The sequence below is a fragment of the Bufo bufo genome, chromosome 9 (genome assembly GCF_905171765.1).
Source record: "Bufo bufo chromosome 9, aBufBuf1.1, whole genome shotgun sequence".
Taxonomy (NCBI): domain Eukaryota; kingdom Metazoa; phylum Chordata; class Amphibia; order Anura; family Bufonidae; genus Bufo; species Bufo bufo.
Window position 1 is genome coordinate 141,205,919 of NC_053397.1, and position 21,944 is coordinate 141,227,862.

The window sequence follows — 21,944 nt, forward strand, 5'->3', positions numbered from 1 at the left end:
CTGTATATTTAATTCAATTGGTTCTGTACAATAGTTTTGTTCTCTACAGTAAGGCTGGGAGAACACGATCCTTCCTCAAATTTCAGGAAGAGATCATCGAGAACCTCCTGTATCCAGAAGGTTCCGTGGCCCCATCCACCAGTGTAGTTAGCCGTCTACACGAGCGACATTTCCCCAGTGTCGTTCCTGGTACCTCAACCCAACCGTCACCCCGAAAAAGATGTTGTGTCTGTAGCAGGAGTGGAATAAGGCGTGACATCCGCTATTTCTGTCCTGACTGTCCTGACCACCCTGCCCTATGCTTTGGAGAGTGTTTCCGGAAGTACCACACACAGGTACACTTAGCATAGGGATTGCATCTCACAGGATAGGCACACAGGGCTATTAGGGCCCTTACACTCACAGCTACTGCAAACCTCTCCTTTCACCTGGGATAAAGTGCATAATGTACTTCGCCACATCTTTGGGCGATTTGCACATTGTCCCATGGGGAAGGAGAGGTTTGTCCTATAAAAGGTGAAAAAAAAAAAAAAAAAAAAAAAAAAAAAAAAGAGAAGCAAAAAAGTTCAGTTCAAAAAAAAGTTTATATGTTCTGTTCAAAAGTTATTATAAAGTTAATAAAATTTATTGCGTTGCGGCCTGGTTTTTTTTTTTTTTTTTTTTTTTTTTAACCTTCCAGGTGGACCAACCGATCGACCAGCTGCAGCACTGATTGGCATTCTGACAGAAGCATTGCGCTGCTGTCAGATTACACACAAGTCGGTGTATGCGGCGCTGCAAGACGAGATTTCTCCTCTGCAGTAAAAGATACGTTTGCCGAGGCATATGAGCTGAGGAGGTGGCGGTGTTCATATGCTTTGGCAAACACTTTGTATATATAAAAAAAATAAAAAATCCCGGCAATGATTTATTCATCCACATCGATTGATGTGAATGGATAAATCTGGTTTGCCAGGGCATACGAGCTAAGTGGGTATGGATGTTGGGCGGAGCTCCTATGTCCTGGCAGACGCCTTTCCCCTCCTTTTTTTTTTTTTGGCAGAGATTTTTTCATCCACATTGATCGATGCGAATGAAGAAATCTGTGCCGTTCATTTTTTTCTTTCAGCCCAGAGGCTGAACGGAAAAAAAATATCTCATTACCCGTATGCTCAATATAAGGAGAATAGCAGAAACTCCTAATGCTGGCCATACATGTAATGATTGCGGAGACCCTCAAATGCCAGGGCAGTACAAACACCCCACAAATAACACCATTTTGGAAAGAAGACACCCCAAGGTATTCGCTGAGGGGCATATTGAGTCCATGAAAGATTGAAATTTTTGTCTCAAGTTAGCGGAAAGGGAGACTTTGTGATAAAAAAAACCAAAAAAATCAATTTCCGCTAACTTGTGCCAAAAAAATATATTCTAGGAACTCGCCATGCCCCTCACGGAATACCTTGGGGTATCTTCTTTCCAAAATGGGTTCACTTGTGGGGTATTTATACTACCCTGGTATTTTAGGGGCCCTAAATCGTGAGAAGTAGTTTGGAATCCAAATGCATAAAAAATGCCCTTTGAAATCCTAAAGGTACTCATTGGAATTTGGGCCCTTTTGTGCACCTAGGCTGCAAAAGTGTCACACATGTGGTATCGCCGTACTCAGGAGAAGTAGGGAAATGTACCTATATGTACATATACCCATACTGTGTGTGAGAAATATCTCTGTAAATGACAAATTCTTAATTTTTTTTATACAAAGTTGTCAATTTACAGAGATATTTCTCTCACCCAGCATGGGTATACGTAAAAATACTCCCCAAAACACATTGCGCTACTTCTCCTGAGTACGGCGATACCACATGTGTGACACTTTTTTGTAGCCTAGGTGCGTAAAGGGGCCAAAAGTCCAACGAGTACCTTTAGGCTTTACAGGTTTGCTCACAATTTAGCCCCGCCCAAAATGCCAGAACATCAAACACACCCCACAAATGACCCCATTTCGGAAAGAAGACACCCCATGGTATTCACTGAGGGGCATAGTGAGTCCGTGGGAGATTTTTTATATTTTTTGCCAGAAGTTAGCAGAAATGGAAACTTTATTATTTTTATTTTTTTTCTCAGAAAGTGTCATTTTCCGCTAACTTTTGAAAAAAAATTAAATCATACATGAACTCACCATGCCCCTCCGCGAATACTTTGGGGTGTCTTCTTTCTAAAATGGGGTCATTTGGGGGGTATTTATACTATCCTGGCATTCTAGCACCTCAAGAAACATGATAGGTGCTCAGAAAGTCAGAGCTGCTTCAAAATGCGGAAATTCGCATTTTTGTACCATAGTTTGTAAATGCTATAACTTTTGCGCAAACCAATAAATATACACTTATTGGATTTTTTTTTTATCAAAGACATGTAGCACAATAAATTCTGACACAAACTATAGAATAGAAATGTAATTATATTTGAACTATTTAACCAGAGAAAGTTAAAAATACACTTTGAGAAAATTGCGGCCTATTTTGATTAATATCGGAAAAACAAAAAATCTTAGCAGCAATCAAATACCACCAAAAGAAAGCTGTATTTGTGAGAAGAAAAGGAAGTAAAATTCATTTGGGTGATAAGTTGTATGACCGAGCAATAAACCGTGAAAGTAGTGTAGTGCAGAATTGTAAAAAGTGGTCTGGTCATTAAGGGGGTTTAAGCTAGGGGGGTTGAGGTGGTTAAGGACCAGTTCAGGTCTGAAGTCACTTTGTGGGGACAACATAGTGGATACCCCCATAAATGACCCCATTGTAGAAACTACACCCCTCAAGTTACTTAAAACCGATTTTACAAACTTTGTTAACCTTTTAGGCGTTCCACAAGAATTAAAGAAAAATGGAGATCAAATTTTTTTATTTCACTTTTTGGGCAGATTTTCCATTTTAATCCAATTTTTTCTTTAACACATCGATGGTTAACAGCCAATCAAAACTCAATATTTATTACCCAGATTCTGCGGTTTACAGAAACACCCAACATGGGGTCATAATCTGCTGTATGAGCACACGGCAGGGTGCAGAAGAAATGGAACGCCACATGGTTTTTAGATGCCATGTCCCATTTGAACCCTTCCTGATGCACCCTTACAGTAGAAAATCCCAAGAAGTGACCCCATTTTGGAAACTAGGGGATAAGGTGCCAGTTTTATTGGTACTATTTTTGGGTACATATGATTTTTTTGATCATTCATTTTAACACTTTTTTGGGGCAAGGTGACCAAAAAATTGGTTGTTTTTAGCACAGTTTTTATTTATTTATTTATTTATTCTTACAGCGTTCACCTGAGGGGTTCGGTCAAGTGACATTTTTATAGAGCAGATCGTTACGGACGTGGTGATACCGAATATGTATACTTTTTCTTATTTATTTAAGTTTTACACAATAATAGCATTTTTGAAATCAAAAAAATTATGTTTTAATGTGTCCATGTCCATAGTTTTATTTTATTTTTTGAGCGATTTTTTTTATGATGGGGCTCATTTTTTGCGGAATGAGGTGACTGTTTTATTGGTACCATTTTGTGGGACATACCGTACGCCTTTTTGATCACTTGGTGTTGCACTTTTTGTGATGTAAGGTGACAAAAATAGCTTTTTTTGACACAGTTTTTTTTTATGGTGTTTATTGGACTGGGTTAATCATGTGATATATTTATAGAGCTAACCGTCATGGACGCGGCAATACCAAATATGTCTATTTTATTATTCTTTTTTTCTATTTAAATTTTTTTATTTTTTTTTCCTTACTTTTTTAAAATTGTTTTTATTTTACACTTTTCGGCCCCCATAAGGTCATACAAGACTTCTGGGGGACATTTAACTTCACTTTTTTTTTCCACTGTTGATTTCTCCTGTAACTGGGGCTGACATAGTGGTAATACCCCCCCAGAGAGGCTGTACAGCACTATACTGTGCTGTACAGCCTCAGTGCAGGGAAGATCGAGGTCTCTGAAAGACCTTACAGCTCCTGCACTCTCCCGGCCCCAGCGATTACATGACCGCTGTGTATGAGCGCTGTGTATACAGCAATCTAGAAGGCAGGGACACCTGGGCACTGTATCTGCCTTCTCTAAGGGTTGCCCTGCTGTCACTGACAGCGGGCAACCCGATCTGCAGCTGCACGATTAGCATGCAGCTGCGATATCTGAATATATGTTCCAGAACGTCCATTCAGAGATATAGAACCACCTCACGGACGTTTTTAGTCTATTGGCGGACGGGAGGTGGTTAACGTTATGCCTTTTGGAGATCATTTCATCTTCAACTTGCTTAACTGTTTACAGTAACCGTAATTGTGACCAGGGATGTCCAAACTTTGCATGCCACTGTTTGTTGGGCTTTATTTTTGTAACATTTATATTAAGTTTTTCCTTTTTTATTGTTGTACAGGTCAAACTGTGCAAAAATAGAAAAGATAGTTTCCCACGTTTTGTTGCTTCTGGTAGTTTATTGATTCTTTAGGGTATGTTCACACATGATGGATTAACTGTTGTGGTTTTTTTTGTGCTCCAAATCCTCAGAAATTGTTTACATGTGTGGATAATCTGCAGTGTAAATTCACCTGCGGTGAATAACCCTTGCAATGCGATATCCACAACCATTTCCGCAAGAAAAATGCACGTAATTTACATCCTGTGTGGACGTACCATTAGGACTCCTTACACACACAGATTTATTCCTGGCATTTTTTTGGCTGAAAACAAAGCCTCAAAAATGGGTGATTTGATTGGTATTTTAAGGCATTTTTGTCCATATAGTGTGTTTTAGCTCCTGACATTTTTAATATGTCTGGTGTTATTTTGAAGGGGAAGTATTTTATTCCTTGTAATGTCTCAACTAGGAATGAGTGAATCGACTTTGTTCCAATACTGTAAGGAGCAGGAGCTCCATACAGTATTAGAATGTATTGGCTCTGATGACCCGAGGTTATAACTTTGCGATGTCTTGCAAGACTTCGCGTAATAACTTCATAAATTAATTTGTACTGTAAAACACAATTTCTTGAACTCTGGTTCGGTTCCAAGTGGTACCTTGGAAGTAATCACTTCGGCTCATCGGAGCCAATACATTCTAATACTGTAGTCTATTCGCTCCTCCCTAGTCACAGCCTCTGAAGATTTATTTGGGAAAAACACATCATAAGAGAGAACCAAAACACACTGCGCATGCATTTTCTAGGCAAAAAAATAGCCATGGCAAAAAAACGCCAGTTTTTCTTTTGTTTAATATTCCCCCATAGACTGCATCTGGAACTGGTGTTAAATGCAGCAAAAAGAAAAACAAGACAAAACACAGAGCCCAGTTAAACATGCCAATATAGCCCTATGTCTGACATCAGTCATAGTGTGGTTTCACACATGGCCTTTATTGGGGAAAAAAAAACAATGGCAAATATAAAGGAACAGCATATATTTTTCTTTCCTAGTGGCTCCACTTCTTTCAAAAAAATGTGTGAAACTACCCTTAAAATAACTTCCTTCCATTGCTGTCATTTTGATATGTCATCCATCAACCCTTTGTCAATGAAAGCCATGAATGCAGTAGTTCTTGTCCCTACATACTCTAGGGCTACCTGCACACATGAATGTATTTGATGCAGATTTTGGTGTGGATTTCCGCATCAAAATCTACACGCGTTAAATGTGGATTATTTTTTTTTCGGATCTGCACCAGATTTCACCTTTTGCGCTGCAAACAATGAAATCTTAAATGAAATTCTGCACAAATAATTGACATGCTGTGGATTTCAAAATCTGCTCCCGCAGTTTAGTTTCCGTAGGGTAATTTTCTGCACCATGTAGATGGATGGTATTGTATTACACTGTGGCTTTGCCTCCCAAAGGTATTCTCACACACCTTTTAGTGCTGACAGTGTCGATAAGGGAATGGTAGTAGAAACGGCACACTGCTGAGTTCTAAGAAGAAATGCTCAAGCTTTTTTTTATTTTATAAGGAATACAGACATTTACTAAAACAGACATGTCAGGAGAGCTGAAGATCCTCTTTTAGAAAATGATTTTAAAATGTAAGTGTTTATTTAGGTAAGTGGATGCATTATATTTCTTTTTTTTCTTGTAGCCATGGCTTTAGGCTTTGACTGGGGAAAGTTCATTACAGAAGGCGATTACCAAGCTGCTCCTGTCAGCTGCTTCAGACATGTGAGTTACCGGTGACATTGTCCTATGTCTCTTCTGTTGTTTGCTGTAAAGTTACATAGTACGGTTGAAGGCCTACAGTGGTGCTTGAAAGTTTGTGAAATTTGACCTACAGCTACATCAGATTTTCACACAAGTCTTAAAAAGGGTACCGTACGGCCACGCAGTCAGGTTTCTCCGTGCAGTTTTGGAAACCAAAACCAGGAGTGAATTAAAAAAAGAGGAGAAGTTGTATCTGTCCTTTATACTTTCTCTCCTTTTGTGATCCACTCATGATTTTGGCTTCCAAAACTGCATGCAGAAACCTGTCTCTCTGGTCGTACCATTAAAAAATCGGGATCTATCAAAGTCTGATATTTACAACACATATTTGTGGATGTGTGTGAAGAAAGGAGATTTCTGAGGACCTCAGAAGAAGAGTTGTTGATGCTCTTCATGCTGAAAAAAGGTTAGAACTAATTCACTGTTTATCAGAAGAATGCTAACATGGATTATTAAAGCCAGTCACCTTTATAATTATACATTAGAAACTCTGGGAAACAGCATTAAAAATAAAAAATGTATTTGTAACAGTCTCCTGTAAATATGTTTTGACTTCATAACATTAGGAGATTGGAGGACAGTGTATGATATAGGCAATGGAGATACTTTAATTTTGTTTTGTCAACCCCACATTGCCGACTGGCAATATTACCCAATATTAGTATGCAACCAAATAACTAAAAATTGGTTTACCAACTGTACTCGACTAGGTGTACAAGAATCTAATTGCGTGTCGCATCATCCAAGCATCCACACATAGGCATACATTTTTCTCGCTACCTACGGCATGCAACCAGGAATATTATAGTCTGTCTGCCTATATCATACAAGGTATACATTTGTGTAACTGCCTAAAACATGCAACCAGACATGTATATATCTAGAACGCTTTCAAATGGTGCAGATGCACTTGCTTTGGAAACAGTGCTCTTAAAACATTTTTCTCTTGCGACTCCCCAACGGCACTGATAAGAGGATGATCCCGCCTCCCGAGGACAGGAAACAATACAGAGACCTAATAAAAAGATACCTTTTCCCCCGTGCTCCAGTTATTGTTTCCTGTCCCTCAGGACACGCAGATAACCCTCCAGTGTTGGCATCGTCAGGAGAACACTCAGCCAGGATCTTCCCCTTCTAAGGGAGGGCTGAGCAGGCAACGGAGGCTCCAGATGGGGTGTGGACCCCTTCTCCGTTCCTATGCGTAACTCCTCACACTGAGGCAGCCCGGGCATGTGCTATTGCACAAGGGATCGCGCCAAGTTACTCAAGTTTTTTAAAGGCAGGGCATTCTTAAAGGACACATTTCTTCTCTAACCTTATTTATATATATATAACAGACGATACTTAACCTTTCCGATCAACATATCTTCAGTCTAGAAAGCAGAACTATTTCAACAGAGATATATTTCTAACACCTTCATTTTCATATTCTTAGTGCTAGCCACAGATCTATTGGCACACACTAGGTACAATGCTTATTTATTAACTGACACAGTCCCTGATGTACACACTTGCCTTTACTTCTCTAATCTCTAATGTTCTGGCCACAGGTCTTTCCTTCTTGGACACACACACACACATAGCATTTCTGAACACTTTGTAGACACTTTGGCGCTTTCTCTCTTTCTGGTGCCATAAATTAACTTCTTGACACTGCTGTTTTCCAACTCGTCAGAACCCCCGTAAACATCACAGGAGTTCTGATGTCCACAGTCTGCAAGCTCTTACTTCAGAGTCTTACAGATTTTCATTTGAATCTGCTCAGTTCTACAACTTTCAAAAGACCCTTGCTAGATTCTAACAAGCCTACTACAGTTCCACTCACAGCTCATAGCAGATTTGCACAACACGTGCAACCCTAATAACCCACTCGTAGATTATTAATTCCCACGAATGCCCGGGTTCCCATTCAGATTGGCAGGTCCAAGATACCCTATCTCTATCTAACACCCTATCAACGATAGGCATATCCATTTGCTCAAATCCCACTCTTCTGACATCAAGTGTAATGTAACGTGAATTCAAAAGATTTGAGAATGAATAAACTTACGCAGGCTTAGGGAATAAGTATATTTACTAAGTATGATTAAATATACGATAACACAAACAAATCACATACAAAATAATAAAAAGTAAATAAACATAACTAGCCTAAATGGGGTGGAGACTCCTATCATGCTATAACCCATAGCTGTCCACTACGTTATAACACATGACCGACACCTCACAGTGTACAAGAGATAGGGCAAGTCATATCTACATCCTACCTAGGATGAAGTCTTCAAAGGAGTCTCCTGAGGGAATGTGTGTCAAACTAAGTCTTTAAATGGTCCCTCAGTCTGGTTCAGTTGACTACACAATCATGGGGATGACTGCTGACTTGACTTAAAGTCGGAATGCTGTATCAAAGTATATAAATGGAAAATGTGTGGTAGAAAAAGGTGCACAAGCAACAGGGATGACCGCAGCCTTAAAATGATTGTCAAGAAAATCATTTGGGTGAGATTCACGAGGTGTGAACTGCAGCTAAAGTCAGTGCTTCAAGAGCCACCACACACACAGATGTATCCAGGACATGGACTACAACTGTCGCATTATTGTGTCAAGCCACTCATGACCCAGAGACAACGCCAGAAGTGTCTTACCTGTGCTAAGGAGAAAAAGGACTGTATCTTTGCTCTGTGGTCCAAAGTCTTGTTTTCAAATTAAATTAAATGTTCTACCCAGCTGAGTTAGAGAATCATTACAGATCACGTGTGCCTCAGTCTTTGTATTTCTGAAGTGTTTAATGTGGTTATAGCACCATCTAGCGTTGTTAAGTTGTATTACACTTTGTTTTTCCTGTTACAAAGACTACTACATTGTGGGTAGTGCACTGCATTGTGGGAGTGCAAAGCAATCTGCGAAAGAGAAGTCTCCAGGACACATCAGCAGAGCTGTCCTTTTGCATATCTCCTTCTTAAAATACACCATCCTTGTAAAAGCATATCTGTTTTACCAAACAATCCTGTTTTGCCAATCAACAATCCTGTTTTACCAATAAACAAGTTAGGCTACTTTCACACTGGCGTTTTGGTTTCCGTTTGTGAGATCCATTCAGGGATCTCACAAGCGGTCCAAAATTGATCAGTTTTGCCCTTAATGCATTCTGAATGGATAAAGATCCGCTCAGAATGCATCAGTTTGGTTCAGTTTGGCTCCGTTCTGCCTCCATTCAGCTTTGTTCGTCCTGACACACAATGTAAGTCAATGGGGACGGATCCGTTTTCACTGACACAATCTGGCACAATAGAAAACGGATCCGTCCCCCATTGAGTTTCAATGGTGTTCAAGACGGATCCGTTTTAGCTATGTTAAAGATAATACAAACATGAGTATGAAAGTAGCCTTAGACTACATAGAACAGCCCTATTATTTGGAAGACAGGAATGGTTTATGCTGAATGTCAGACTGCACGCTGTGTGAACGTGTATAAAGACAGAACAGTAAAACAGATGCTAGTCAACAGCGAGTGGATTTTACTATACGGAGCCACCATCACACACACTGTCCTGCGTACAAGATTGCAGCGGTTGCCATACAGTCACAAGAAGTGAGAGTGAAGCCCCCAGCAAGTGCAGCACGAACCAGACCACGCTGAAGTCCGTTTCTACATAAACTGAGTCCGCACAGAGACTGTAAGCAGCCAGCAAAAAGCACACAATGTCCGCTAGTCAGACATAATCATACAGGACCAGGTCACGAGCAAGCTGCTCTAGCAAGTCCTCAATAAAAGAAAAGGCTGCTGTCTCCTGTAGTGATGGCCAGTTCGCAGTGTTCGCCGACGAAAAAATGAGATCTGCCATCTTTATTCCCAAGTCCGGTGATGCAGAGGTAAGTCCTTACCTGTGCCTGCGCCGCGAGCCGCTCTGAAGCACATGCGGTCACCGGGAGCAGGCAGTTCTGAGAACAGCCTTCAAGAGAGAGCATGCCTGCAAGCATCAAAGGAGTAAGAGAGAACGTTACTGGAAGAAGAGAGAGCATGCCTGCAAGCGTAACTGGAAAAACTCGCCACAGAGAAAGAAGCGGCAGCCGCAGTGACCAAAGCAGAGTTCCTAGAAGCCTTGGAGTTCCCTGAGAAACATAGCCAAGTACTTGGGCCAGACCTAGATAAACAAGATCCAACACAGCGTGTCTCAGAATATGTCCATCAGCATCCAGAAGATCTTTATACAAAAGGTGGTCGCGCTGCCAGGTATACGTCTCAATTCACAAGCTCAAGAGAAGCGGCAATCTTCTTTGACAGGTGTGCTGGTTGTGTCAAAGAAGATTGACGCTTCTCTTGAGCGACCACCTTTGTATAAAGACTGATTCATTTTGATTTTACCTGCATCACACGGAGGTCAGCAAATCCGATTTGACATCAAGAAACGCAGTGGTGAACTCTTTATTTTGGTTTATTTAAATTTTTTTTAATTTTTTTTAAGAATCTAGAAGATGACTATGATCCAGTATATCAGCCAGCTTATGCAGTGTTTCAAAGATCCTACCTTGAATCACAGTACCTCAAACAGGACGGTATGCGAGAAATCGATGCCAGCCACAACTACCGCCCTACAGAACAGAAGCTACAACCTTTGCTTCAACTTAAAGGGACAACCTTTGCGTCAGAACAGTATTATACAGACTTCCCTAAGCTAGAAACCCCTAAAAGGTATGGCGATACACCACACATGCAGCATAACAACAGCACACCGGGTAGTATTGGCGCTAACCAGGCCGCCATAGACTTTGCTAAGTTCTTTGCTAAACGGGAGCTGGTTACCAAAGGACTTATAAAGTTCACCGATCGCACCGAGAACTACAGGGCATGGCAAGCCTCCTTCTAGAACGCCATAAGGGACTTAGATCTTTCCTGTAGTGAGGAGGTATATCTATTGGTAAAGTGGCTTGGAAGCGAGTCTGCTGAACATGCCAAAATAATCTGAGACATTAACATAAACTATCCGGGCAAAGGCCTAAAGATGGTGTGGGAAAGACTTGATGAGTGTTATTGGTCAATAGAAGCTATAGAAAATGATTTATATAAGAGTATTGATAACTTTCCCAGAATAGTAGGTAGGGGTTACCAGAAACTCAGGGAACTCAGTGACTTGTTGATAGAGGTACAGGTTTCCCAGGCAGAAGGAAATTTGCCAGGGCTAGCATTCCTGGACACCGCAAGAGGTGTCAATCCGATTGTCCAAAAACTCCCTTATAATCTACAGGAGAAGTGGATCATGCATTGTTCCCATTATAAGCAGGTTCACCCCTTCATAGTGTTTGTAGACTTTGTTACTCAACAGGCGAGGATTAGAAATGATCCCAGTTTTGACTTTACATTGTCATGTCCCACTATCCCTGGTGTGAAACCTCATAAAACACCAGTGGCAGTCCACAAAACTAACGTTGCCTCCACAGGTTCTCCTTACAGACCGTTTAAGTCTTCTCAAGAAGAGAACAAACTCAAAGATCTTACCAAAGAATGCCCCCTGCACAAGAAACCACATCCTCTACTAAAATGCAGAGCCTTCAGGGAGAAGTCTTTAGAGGACCACAAAGAATTCCTCAAAGAAAACCGCATCTGCTTCAGGTGCTGCGCTACAACATCGCACTTCGCCAGGAACTGTAAGGTCAGTGTGACATGCACAGAATGCGGTATCACAAAACACAACACGGTTTTACACCCTGGGCCACCCTCTCAGGTATCGCCCCAAGTAGAGTAACATGACAGTAAGCAGATAGACACCGACATAGACACCGCAGTAGTCACTTCTCACTGTACAGATATCTGTAAAGGACTTGCAGGAGGGAAGTCCTGCTCAAAAATCTGCCTTGTCAAAGTTTATCTGGTCGGCCACCGAGATAAAGCAATCAAGGTATATGCAATCTTAGATGATCAAGGCAACAGGTATTTAGCTGAATCCACCTTCTTCGACACCTTCTACATCGTAGGGCCCAATTCTCTCTACTCTGTCTTAGAGGACATGTGCTGGTACCGTTGAGACGGTGGGGAGGAAGGCGACTGGATACAAGGGTAGATCTATGGATAGAGTCCATAGATGGTCAGACCTGCTAATCCTTGCCAACCATACTGGAGTGCAACCACATTCCTGACGACCGTTCTGAGATACCAACACCAGAGGTAACGGCATACCACCAGATCTAGAGGACAGATTATTGGCCCCCAAAACGCTCCATCCGCCCAGAGACGTGACCTAGGATGGGTCATCATTGGAGACATCTGTCTAGGAGGAGCACACAAGCCGACCTCAGTCAACAGTATGCTCACCAACACACTTGAAAATAGACGTCCTTCCTTATTCCAGCCATGTCAGAGCAGTTTTCTGATAAAAGAATTGCCACTCAGTGCTCCTGTGCCTTGTCCTTTCGCAGATACCTCTTGTGAACACCACGCCTGCGATGGTGAGCAAGATCACTTACGGTGCATAGTTTTGCACAGGACAACAGGACAAGAGAAGACAACAGGGTCGCAATGTGTATAGAAGAAAGGCTGTTCTTGGAGATCATGGATCAAGGAATAGTAAAAGACAAGTCAAAAAGCTGGGTTGCACCTTTACCATTTAAACCCAGGAGACAGCGCTTACCTAACAACAAAGAACTTGTCTACAGTTGATTCATCTCCCTCAAGCACAAACTTCAGAGGACACCAGAGACGAACGTTTTTTTTTTTTTACCTTCATGGAAAGAATATTCCAGAACAACCATGCAGAAATGGCACCCGTGCTCCAAGACTCCGAGGAGTGTTTGTACTTAACCATATTTGGCGTGTATCATCTTAAAAAACGAGGGCAGATACGAGTAGTATTCGAACCGAGAGCCAGGTGCGAGGGCGTCTCGCTAAAGCTGCTTTCACACTTGCGGCAGTGTGATACGGCAATCAGTTCCGTCGTCGGAACTGCCTACCGGATCCGCCGATCTAGATGTGACTGAAAGCATTTATGAGACTGATCCGGATCCGTCTCACAAATGCAATGCAAGAACGGATCCGTCTCTCCGCTTGTCATGCGGACAGACGGATCCGTCTTGTATCTTTTTTCAAATTTTTACCGGTCTGCGCATGCGCAGGCCGATAGGACGGATCCGGTATTCCGGTATTTTGAATCCGGCATTCAGGCAAGTCTTCAGTTTTTTCGCCGGAGATAAAACCGTAGCATGCTACGGTTTTAACTTTTGCCTGATCAGTCAAAATGACTGAACTGAAGACATCCTGATGCATCCTGAACGGATTACTCTCCATTCAGAATGCATGGGGATATGCCTGATCAGTTCTTTTCCGGTATAAGGCCCCTGTGACAGAACTCTATGCCGGAAAAGAAAAACGCTAGTGTGAAAGTACCCTAAATGATGTCTTACTGTCTGGTCCAGACCTCAACAACAGACTTCTGGAGGTACTTCTCCGCTTCCGCAGAGACTCCGTAGCATTTATGGCTGACATACAACAGATGTTCCACTGCTTCCTCGTCAAGGAAGAACACAGAAACTACTTGAGGTTCTTCTGGTACCGCAACAACGACCCCAATAAAGACATTGTAGAGTACTGAATGAGAGTGCACATGTTTGAAAACAGTCCTTCCCCTGCAGTCACTATCTACAGTCTCAGACATTCAGCCCGAGAGGGTGAAGCAAAGTATGTGTCAGATGTCAGATCCTTTGTGGAAAAAGATTTCTACGTGGACGACTGCTTGAAATCCACACCTACGAACGAGACTGCAATCAGTCTCCTGAAAAGGGCTCAAGAAATGCTCGCTCTATCTAATTTGAGGTTGCACAAAATTGCCTCCAACAGCCGTGAGTTAATGGAGGCCTTCTCACCCCAAGACCATTCAAGTGATCTAAAAGACTTGGATCTTAGCACCGACTGCCTTCCCATGCAGCGGAGCCTGGGTTTGCTCTGGGATTTAACCTCTTAAGGACATAGGGCGTACAGGTACGCCCTTGTGCCCTGGTACTTAAGGACACAGGGCGTACATGTACGCCCTGTGTATTTTCGATCACTGCCGTGCGGCTGGCAGTGATCGGAACCCGGTGCCTGCTCAAATCATTGAGCAGGCACCTAGGCTAAATGCGCGGGGGGGGTCCCGTGACCCCCCCATGTCGGCGATCGCGGCAAACCGCAGGTCAATTCAGACCTGCGGTTTGCTGCGATTTCTGAAGTTTCTGGTCCCCGCGGTCCCTGACCGCGGGGATCAGAAACTTTATATGCCTAAAAAAAAAGTTTTATTCACCCCCCCCTGCACCCCCGAATGATTTTTATGGTGGCGGGAGGTGCAGGGGGAGGGTTGCGGGCGGTGCGGGAGGCGGGCGGTGCGGCAGGCGGGATCGCGATCCCCCGCCCGCCTCCCCTTGTATAATCGTTGGTGTCTAGTGGGGATACCAGGGTGCCAGCACATTGCTGGCACCCTGGTATAAACGGCTGACATCTGCGATGCGATGTCAGCCGTTTAACCCTTTCCATACAGCGGTCCGTACGGACCGCTGTATGGAAAAGGTTAACAGCGCAGGGAGCTCCCTCCCTCTCCCATCGGGGGGCTGCTGTGCCTTTGCAGCCCCCCGATGGGGAGGGAGAGAGCCCCCAGAGAGCCCCCCGAGAGATCCCCTCCTTACCCTTCCCCGTCTGCGAAGTTCTGAGCAGTACTGAGCAGACGGGGAAGGTTCCCATGGCAACAGGACGCCTCTCAGGCGTCCTGCTGTCCATGGTGCTGAACAGATCTGTGCTGAAAGGCATAGATCTGTTCAGTGTAAGTAAAATACAGTACAGAACAATATATATTGTACTGTACTGTTTTATACAGACATCAGACCCACTGGATCTTCAAGAACCAAGTGGGTCTGGGTCAAAAAAAAGTGAATAAAAGTGAAAAAAAAGTAAAAATCAAAAAACACATTTATCACTGATAAAAAATGAAAAAAATAAAATTCCCTACACATGTTTGGTATCGCCGCGTCCGTAACGACCTGATCTATAAAACGGTCATGTTACTTTACCCGAACGGTGAACACCATAAAAATAAAAAATAAAAAACTATGATGAAATTGAAATTTTGCCCACCTTACTTCCCAAAAAAGGTAATAAAAGTGATCAAAAAAGTCGCATGTACGCCAAAATTGTAACAATCAAACCGTCATCTCATCCCGCAAAAATCATACCCTACCCAAGATAATCGCCCAAAAACTGAAAAAACTATGGCTCTTAGACTATGGAAACACTAAAACATGATTTTTTTTGTTTCAAAAATGAAATCATTGTGTAAAACTTACATAAATAAAAAAAAAGTATACATATTAGGTATCGCCGCGTCCGTATCGCCCGGCTCTATAAAAATATCACATGATCTAACCCCTCAGATGACCACCGTAAAAAATAAAAATAAAAACGGTGTAAAAAAAGCCATTTTTTGTCATCTTACGTCACAAAAAGTGTAATAGCAAGCAATCAAAAAGTCATATGCACCCCAAAATAGATGCCAATCAAACCGTCATCTCATCCCGCAAAAAATGAGACCCTACTTAAGATAATCGCCCAAAAACTGAAAAAACTATGGCTCTTAGACTATGGAGACACTAAAACATTTTTTTGGTTTTAAAAATGAAATCATTGTGTAAAACTTACATAAATAAAAAAAATTGTATACATATTAGGTATCTCCGCGTCCGTGACAACCTGCTCTATAAAATTACCACATGATCTAACCTGTCAGATGAATGTTGTAAATAACAAAAAAAAAAACGGTGCCAAAAAAGCTATTTCTTGTTACCTTGCCGCACAAAAAGTGTAATATAGAGCAACCAAAAATCATATGTACCCTAAACTAGTACCAACAAAACTGCCACCCTATCCCGTAGTTTCTAAAATGGGGTCACTTTTTCGGAGTTTCTACTCTAGGGGTGCATCAGGGGGGCTTCAAATGGGACATGGTGTCAAAAAAACCAGTCCAGCAAAATATGCCTTCCAAAAACCATATGGTGTTCCTTTCCTTCTGCGCCCTGCCATGTGCCCGCACAGCTGTTTACGACCACATATGGGGTGTTTCTGTAAACTACAGAATTAGGGCCATAAATAATGAGTTTTGTTTGGCTGTTAACCCTTGCTTTGTAACTGGAAAAAAAATATTAAAATGGAAAATCTGCCAAAAAAGTGAAATTTTGAAATTGTATCTCTTATTTTCCATTAAATCTTGTGCAACACCTAAAGGGTTAACAAAGTTTGTAAAATCAGTTTTGAATACCTTGAGGGGTGTAGTTTCTTAGATGGGGTCACTTTTATGGAGTTTATAATCTAGGGGTGCATCAGGGGGGCTTCAAATGGGACATGGTGCCAAAAAAACAGTCCAGCAAAATCAGCCCTCCAAAAACCAAACGGCGCACCTTTCACTCTACGCCCCGCTGTGTGCCCGTACAGTAGTTTACGGCCACATATGGGGTGTTTCTGTAAACAGCAGAGTCAGGGCAATAAAGATACAGTCTTGTTTGGCTGTTAACCCTTGCTTTGTTAGTGGAAAAAATGGGTTAAAATGGAAAATTAGGCAAAAAAATGAAATTCTCAAATTTCATCGCCATTTGCCAATAACTCTTGTGCAACACCTAAAGGGTTAACGACGTATGTAAAATCAGTTTTGAATACCTTGAGGGGTGTAGTTTCTTAGATGGGGTCACTTTTAGGGAGTTTCTCCTCTAGGGGTGCATCAGGGGGCTTCAAATGGGACATGGTGTAAATAAACCAGTCCATAAAAATCAGCCTTCCAAAAACCAAACGGCGCACCTTTCACTCTACGCCCCGCTGTGTGGCCGTACAGTAGTTTACGGCCACATATTGGGTGTTTCTGTAAATGACAGAGTCAGGGCAATAAAGATACAGTCTTGTTTGGCTGTTAGGAGTATATGTTAACCCTTGGTTTGTTAGTGGAAAAAATGGGTTAAAATGAAAAATTAGACAAAAAAATGAAATTCTCAAATTTCCTCCCTATTTGCCAATAACTCTTGTGCAACACCTAAAGGGTTAACAACGTATGCAAAAATTTTTGAATACCTTGAGGGGTGTAGTTTCTTAGATGGGGTCATTTTTGGGTGGTTTCTATAATGTAAGCCTCGCAAAGTGACTTGAGACCTGAACTGGTCCCTAGAAATTGAGTTTTTGTAAATTTCGGAAAAATTTCAAGATTTGCTTCTAAACTTCTAAGCCTTATAACATCCCCAAAAAATAAAATATCATTCCCAAAACAATTCAAACATGAAGTAGACATATGGGGAATGTAAAGTCATCACAATTTTTGGGGGTATTACTATGTATTACAGAAGTAGAGAAACTGAAACTTTGAAATTTGCAAATTTTTTTCAAATTTTTGTTAAATTAGGTATTTTTTGGTGCAAAAAAAATTTTTTTTTTACTCCATTTTACCAGTGTCATGAAGTACAATATGTGACGAAAAAACAATCTCAGAACGGCCTGGATAAGTCAAACCGTTTTAAAATTATCAGCACTTAAAGGGACTCTGGTCAGATTTTCAAAAAATGGCCTGGTCCTAAGGTGTAAAAAGGCTGTGTCCTTAAGGGGTTAAAGGCCGACACATTCACCTTCCAAATCATCAAGGAAGAAAAGCCCTTCACACGCAGAGGAGTTCTGTCTACCATAAACAGCTTATATGATCCTCTGGGATTCGTAGCGCTTGTTACCATCCAAGGTAAAATGATGTTAGGAGACTTCCCACAGAGAAAAATAACTTTTGGACAGGTTGGAAGAAGTCTCTTGAAGCTTTGTCCAGCCTTCATGTGGCGCGACTGTATGCTTCCGTGCCATCAACTGAAGTAAAGATGCAAGGACTGTATATCTTTTGTGATGCTTCAGCCAAGGCGATTGCAGCCTTAGCATACCTAAAGACCATTGACATCCAAGAACGATGCCATATAGGGTTTGTCATTAGCCGGACCAAACTGGCGCCACTCTGCGAACACACGATACCCAGACTGGAGCTCTGCGCTGCTGTGCTTGCAGTGGAGTTAGCTGAACTTTTAACAACAGGAATGAACCTGGATATCGAGGAACTTGAGTTTTATAACGGACAGCAAGCTAGGATATATTTGAAATGAAACCAGACGCTTTTACGTCTGTGTCAGCAATCGGGTGCTAAGGATCAGGAGACCCAGTTGTCCTAAACAGTGGCACTACGTGGCTTTATCCGTCGCACCAAGCCACCTTAAAGACACAACATGGTTTACGGGTCCTGTATTCCTGTACAGTTCAACGTCTTGCAGTATCGGATCCGACACGTTTGAATTGGTAGACCCAGATGCCGATGAAGAGATCCGACCTGAAGTGTCTGTTCTACGTACAGTGACTTAGGACCACCAGCTCAAGTCCCATAGTTTCAACAGGTTCTCCGCCTGGATGTCACTTGTCCGTGCTATAGCCTGTCTAGTTCATATAGCTCAGTTTTACAAGTCGACATTACCTGTGAGCAAGAAGCCCTGCAAAGGTTGGCATCACTGCAAACACGCCTTTACCGCTGCTAATCTGGAAAAGTCCAAAAACATAATAATTCGCACTATACAACATGAATGTTATGCTAAGGAAATAGACTACCTCAGCAAAGCTCAAACAATCTCCAAGGATAGCGCTTTGAAGAAGTTTGATCCCATCATTTTTCCAAAATGGGTTGATAAGAATAGGAGGCCATCTTTAACCACCTCAGCTCCCCTAGCTTAAACCCCCTTAATGACCAGACCACTTTTTACAAATCTGCACTACACTACTTTTACGGTTTATTGCTCGGTCATACAACTTACCACCCAAATGAATTTTACCTCCTTTTCTTCTCACTAATAGAGCTTTCATTTGGTGGTATTTCATTGCTGCTGACATTTTAACTTTTTTTGTTATTAAGCGAAATTTACCGAAATTTTTGCAAAAAAATGACATTTTTCACTTTCAGTTGTAAAATTTTTCTAATAAAACTACATCTCTATATAAATTTTTCTCAAAATGTATTGTTCTACATGTCTTTGATAAAAAAAATTCAATAAGTGTATATTTATTGGTTTGCGCAAAAGTTATAGCGTTTTACAAACTATGGTACAAAAATGTGAATTTCCGCATTTTGAAGCAGCTCTGACTTTCTGAGCACCTGTCATGTTTCCTGAGGTTCTACAATGCCCAGACAGTAGAAACACCCCACAAATGACCCCATTTCGGAAAGTAGACACCCTAAGGTATTCGCTTATTTTTTGTCACAAGTTAGCGGAATATGGGGGACCTAAAGCGTGAGAAGAAGTCTGAAATCCAAATGCCTAAAAAATGCCCTGTGAAATCGTAAAGGTGCTCTTTAGAATTTGGGCCCCTTTGGGCACCTAGGCTGCAAAAAAGTGTCACACATGTGGTATCGCTGTACTCAGAAGAAGTAGGGCAATGTGTTTTGGGGTGTATTTTTACATATACCCATGCTGGGTGAGAGAAATATCTCTCTAAAAGTCAACTTTTCCCATTTTTTTTTTTTATACAAAGTTGTCATTTTAGAGAGATATTTCTCTCACCCAGTGTAGCGGAGTGCAATATTAGAATCCACGATCTCCGCTGGTATAACAGGTAAATCCACAGTCCACGCTGAACAGTAAGGCAATGTTCACAATCCTCCCAATAACCGGACGAAACACAGTCTGGGAGTCAACTGCCGGCTTTATTCACAAGCTTGTATATTTATACAGTTTTCCATACAATGGGTTTCTTTTCAGGTAGTTCAGGGGATTTCTCCCATCAGCCATTGTAATTCTCCCAACAGGCATTGCTGCACGAGAGGGACACTCCCACTAAAATGGACAGGCTGCTAGCATGCGAATTACCATAGCCCAATATACATAGCAAAACGCATATAGCATACAGCACAACCTACAGACAACCTTTCTTACATTATAGTCCAGAAGTGGCTAGGTTTGCCACAATGCTCCCCCAGAACCAAGCCGGCATACACAGTCTGATCCCATCGGATCGGCTTGGGGATGTCCGGGAGAGTACTCACAGATCACTTTTCAAGTTCAGTTTGTCTGGATAACCCGTCGGCGTTACCGTTTTGTTTCCCTGGGCGGTAGTGGATGGTAAAGTCAAACGGCTGCAGCGCCAAACTCCAGCGCAGCAGCCTGGCATTGTCTCCAGCCACACGGTTTAGCCACACCAACGGGTTGTGATCTGTGAGTAAGGAAAAAGGTTGCTCATACAAGTACGGCTGTAACTTTTTGAGGGCCCACACCACGGCCAGGCACTCCTTCTCAATGGCGGCGTAGCTTACTTCTCGTGGCAATAACTTTCGGCTCAAGTAAGTTCTCCGCCATCGGCTCCAACTTGGCTCAGCACTGCTCCCAATCCAAACATTGAAGCGTCTGTTTGAACAAGAAATCTTTTAGTTGGATCAGGAGCAGCAAGTACGGGAGCATTAGTTAGAGCAGTCTTTAGTTGTTGGAATGCCTGATCACACTCTGGGGCCCAGACAACCTGTCGAGGAAGATTCTTACGTGTCAAGTCAGTCAGGGGTTTGGCTAGGGCGCTATAATTGGGCACGAAATTTCTATAGTACCCTGCGGTACCCAGAAACGCTAGCACTTGGGTTTTTGTCCTAGGGGTGGGCCATTTAGCTACAGCTTCCACTTTAGCTGGTTCCGGTTTCTGTTGCCCGCTTCCCACCCGGTGGCCCAAGTACTGCACTTCGGCCATCCCTATATAACACTTGCTGGGTTTCAGTGTTAACCCTGCCTCTCCAATACGATCTAGGATGGCCCCTATGTGTTGTAGGTGCTCTGCCCAGGTCTGGCTGAATATAGCGATGTCATCTAAGTAGGCACAGGCGTATTCCTGGAATCCGTCCAGTAACCGATCGACCATCCGCTGAAAAGTTGCAGGAGCGTTTTTCATCCCGAATGGCATGACCCGAAATTGATACAGGCCAAACGGGGTGACAAACGCCGACTTGGGGATGGCATCCTCGGCTAGTGGAATCTGCCAGTATCCCTTACATAAATCTATGGTAGTGACATACTGGCCCCGTGCCATCTTATCCAGCAGCTCGTCTATCCGAGGCATCGGATAGGCATCAGACACCGTTTTGTCATTTAGCCTCCGGTAGTCGACACAGAAACGTGTCGTGCCGTCCTTCTTGGGTACCAGCACTACCGGCGATGCCCAGGGGCTATCGGAAGGTTCGATAACCCCTAGCTGCAACATCTCGTCAATTTCAGTTTTCATATGAAGGTAGCCCCTTTAGCTATAATCAGCTCTTGTACCTGGGCACGCTCCTGAGGGCTTAGCCGCTCCCCCAGCTGAACCCCCTTGGAGGGCTCTGTCTGTTCTTCCTGTTCTAATAGGTCAGGTAGGGGCAGATTCTCCTGATCCTCAGAGGCTGAGGCGCATATCGCCGCCACGTCCTCTATCCTCTCATGGTAGGGTTTGAGCATGTTTATATGGAGCATGCGTCTCTTCCCTACCCCTGAGCAGGGGCCAATCACATAGGTGGTGTCACATCTCTGTTCCACCACCTGGTATGGGCCTTGCCAGATGGCCTGCAGCTTGTCTGTGCGGACGGGTTTTAGAATCAAAACCTTCTGCCCCACTTGAAAGCTGCGGTCTCTGGCTCCCCTATCGTACCAGCGGCGCTGGCGTTGCTGGGCCGCCCAGAGGTTGGTGCGCACAGTCTGAGTCAGC

General features: G+C 42.7%; 1 protein-coding gene across 1 annotated transcript in view; it reads left to right on the plus strand.

Moving 5' to 3' along the window:
• Positions 1 to 21,944, plus strand: part of L3MBTL2 (L3MBTL histone methyl-lysine binding protein 2) — an 837,765-nt gene that overhangs the window by 167,850 nt on the left and 647,971 nt on the right. The window contains exon 5 of the mRNA XM_040406869.1: positions 6,105 to 6,184. Coding sequence (XP_040262803.1) covers positions 6,105 to 6,184 — 80 coding nt within the window. The remainder of the gene's footprint in view (positions 1 to 6,104; positions 6,185 to 21,944) is intronic.